This window comes from Prosopis cineraria, unplaced genomic scaffold, assembly GCF_029017545.1.
Source record: "Prosopis cineraria cultivar Desert tree isolate PC_DT_omini unplaced genomic scaffold, ASM2901754v1 PC1, whole genome shotgun sequence".
NCBI lineage: Eukaryota > Viridiplantae > Streptophyta > Magnoliopsida > Fabales > Fabaceae > Prosopis > Prosopis cineraria.
In genome coordinates, this window is record NW_026555332.1 from 23,719,017 (window position 1) to 23,722,170 (window position 3,154).

The window sequence follows — 3,154 nt, forward strand, 5'->3', positions numbered from 1 at the left end:
TAAACTTTTAAAAATGTTATTCATTTAACCCTTCATTTAGGAAGAAATATTAAAGAGAGAATATAATAAGAAGAAAAATATTGAAAAAATATCATTAATGAAACTTTATTTTTTGTCAAAGTATTTTATATTTTAAGATGTCAAATTTTCTCTAAAAATATCTTATAATTTTAGACGGATGGAGTATTTTAATAATTATGAATATTTATAACTTTTATCTTCTCCCTAATTTTGTTTTCTGATTGCATATATATCCCTGATTGTCGTGGTGCATAATACATCCATAAATATAATACACATCCCACAGGCACAAAAGAACGAGACGAAGAACGACTTGGTATTATATGTTACCAATTCAGTTTTCCCAACAACGCGATCGGCCATTATTTGTTTCCAAAAGCCATCATGAAGGTAAGATCTATCTATAATCTATTTCATCACTTCCTGTGCTGACCAGTTTCTTGAAATTAGTTCCTTTTAATTTCTGTTATACATAATTATAAGAAGCAATTACCTTAGTTACTAGTACTTGAACTGGCCACACATATATGGATGCAGCAAAAGCTTACAATAAAGGTCAACATGGAATGCGAGAGTTGCAGAAACAAGGCACTGAAGATAGCTTCCTCCGTAAAAGGTAAATTACACATATATACATGTGCTTGTACCGCATAAATATATATATATATATATATATCATAGTTTACACACACAATTTAGATAGAACTGGCTTAGTTTGAATAGAAAAAAAGCAAGAAGAAAATATATATATATATATATATATCATAGTTTACACACACAATTTAGATAGAACTGGCTTAGTTTGAATAGAAAAAAAAGCAAGAAGAAAAAATGGAGGAGAAATTTTTCAAAATGGCAAACATTTTTTTTTTACTATTTTTAAAATGATTAAAGGTCATTTTTTGTTACTGAAACGAGTTCACTTTGATGCCCTGTGATTCAAAAAATGTCAACAAAACTTGTCTACATAAATTGATAATGGTTGTAAATAGGGCATATGAACGGTGATAAAAGCAGGTGCCGAAGTTTAACCGTTTTCAAGGATAAAAATGACCCCAAACCACCACCTGCAAGTCCTATGTGAAAAGTTCGAGGGTAAAAATGACCTTCAGCCCTTCTTAAAAGTTTTACCTTCTAGTTTTCCTTCCTCTTTATTTTTCTTCTTATCTAAATGAAGGGTTACGAACATGGAAGTGATTATGTTTATGCAGGCGTGAGTTCAGTGGCGATAGAAGGGAACGAGAAAGATCGAGTGGTGGTGAAGGGTGAAGATGTGGACACGGTTTGCCTGGGCAGGATGCTAAAGAAGAAGTTCAGGGGCGTCACTGTTCTAACGGTGGAAGAAGACAAGCCACCTAAGCCTCAAGACGGCAAAGGCAAAGGCAAAGATCAGAAAGACAAAGACAAGGACAAGGACAAGGACAAAGTCCGAAGCTGTACAGTTTGTATTGTACCTGCCTGCTATAATAATCCTTGCCACAAATGTTCAGGGCAGTGTGGGCCCTGCTCAAGATGCCAAAGCTCAAAGTGCCATGGTGATTGCAAGCCATGCACGAGATGCGAAGCCTTGAAGTGCCATGGGGACTGCAAGGCCTGCGTCAGATGTGGGAGCTACAAGTGTAGTGGTCAGTGTGCTTCTTCTATCTGTGTTCGACCACCACAACCTACGTGTTATGGTCAGTGTCCTCCTTGGATCTCATGTCCCTCCTGCTGCGTTAAGCGACCCTATGACCCTTATTGTTACCGTGTCGTTTATGATTCATGTCCTGATTCTTGCTCTATCCAGTGATGCAATTCTGCAATAAACATATATACTACTAGCCAGCTAGCTAGTGCCATCTCAACCTTGCTCTCATAATAAACATTCTCTCACATCATACCCTCTTGCACACTTACAGATCTGTTTTGGTTAGTCCTGTATGGCTTTTCGTAATTTCCTTTCTTTCCCTGTGTTGATAAATCAGTAATCTGCATTTCCTTTCAATAAAGAGAATATTTGTAGTTTGCTTTGCCTAGCTACTGTTGGGTGTCTCATATTCCATGCATGTGCCGTTCTTTTGGCTGGGATAAGAGTTAATTTCTTTCATTCAAGAATATAAGACATTTTTAATAAAATTATACACCCAATAATTTAGTTAGTTAATTGTCCTTAAATCAATACTATTTTTTTCAAGTTTATCCTTATTTAATAAGGTATTTTATTTAAAAGAGAACTGATTTATTTATTACAAATATTTTTTAAAAAAAATTATTAATTATATACTGAAAAATTAAAAATACCTTATATTTTTAACATCTAACTTTATTAAAAAATAGACTTTATATTTTTGGATGAAAGAAGTATATCATAATACACACACATATGAAAATTTTACTTCTATGACCAGATTAAATCTCATTAACTTCTATGCAGTTTAATTCAGATTTTCATATTAAACTAATGACAATGTCAAGGTGTGCTAAATAATTGCTAAATTAATGGATAGGAAAAGTGGATGCCATATTAGCTATAGACACCATTATTTTTAGCTAATTAAGACGTAATTGTTATCATCGTCATTCACATGTATAAATGAGGCATCACATTATTATATATATAAAACGACAATGTGTTGGTTGTGTTGCGTGGAGAGAGGGATAGCGGGAGAGATTTCAAGAGTTTAAAATATTGGAGGAGAAAAATAATTATAAGATGATAGGTGAGGTGTCTTTTTCGAGTTTGACCATTATTGAAATACGACAATTTTTACACACACACACACAGGTGTGTGTGCATCCACACTCCATCTTTATTATGTGATGTTTTTCAGAAGAATTATTTGATTCTTATTCCCTCCGTCTTTATGTACGATATTTTTTAAAACTTTATTTTATTTATAAATATAAGATGTGTCATGATAATTTTTAAATAATTAAATAATTTTATTATTGTTTTGAAAAAAATATATTAATTATATGGTTTACCCATCACTACTATGATATTAATTGACATTATTAAAGATAAAATTAAAAAATTACTGTAATTTAATGCAATTTCAATTAAATAATGAACTTTTATGAAAAGAGGGAGTAGTATAAGGCATATGAAGAGTCATTTATTATAATTTTTTAATTTTACTCTTATTATAAATTT

At 32.1% G+C, this 3,154-nt stretch overlaps 1 protein-coding gene across 2 annotated transcripts; it reads left to right on the forward strand.

The window, feature by feature from the left end:
• The first annotated feature begins 298 nt into the window (after positions 1-298).
• LOC129301807 (uncharacterized) lies at positions 299-2,022 on the forward strand. 2 transcript variants are annotated; one of them, XM_054940445.1, is made up of 3 exons: positions 299-411; positions 559-637; positions 1,233-2,022. In XM_054940445.1, the coding sequence occupies exons 1-3, from the start codon at positions 406-408 to the stop codon at positions 1,808-1,810; spliced, it is 663 nt and encodes a 220-aa protein (XP_054796420.1). In that variant the 5' UTR covers positions 299-405; the 3' UTR covers positions 1,811-2,022. The 2 variants fall into 2 exon arrangements, with proteins under 2 accessions (XP_054796420.1, XP_054796486.1); XM_054940511.1 differs by lacking the exon at positions 299-411 and having other exon boundaries at positions 553-637.
• Positions 2,023-3,154: the final 1,132 nt, after the last annotated feature.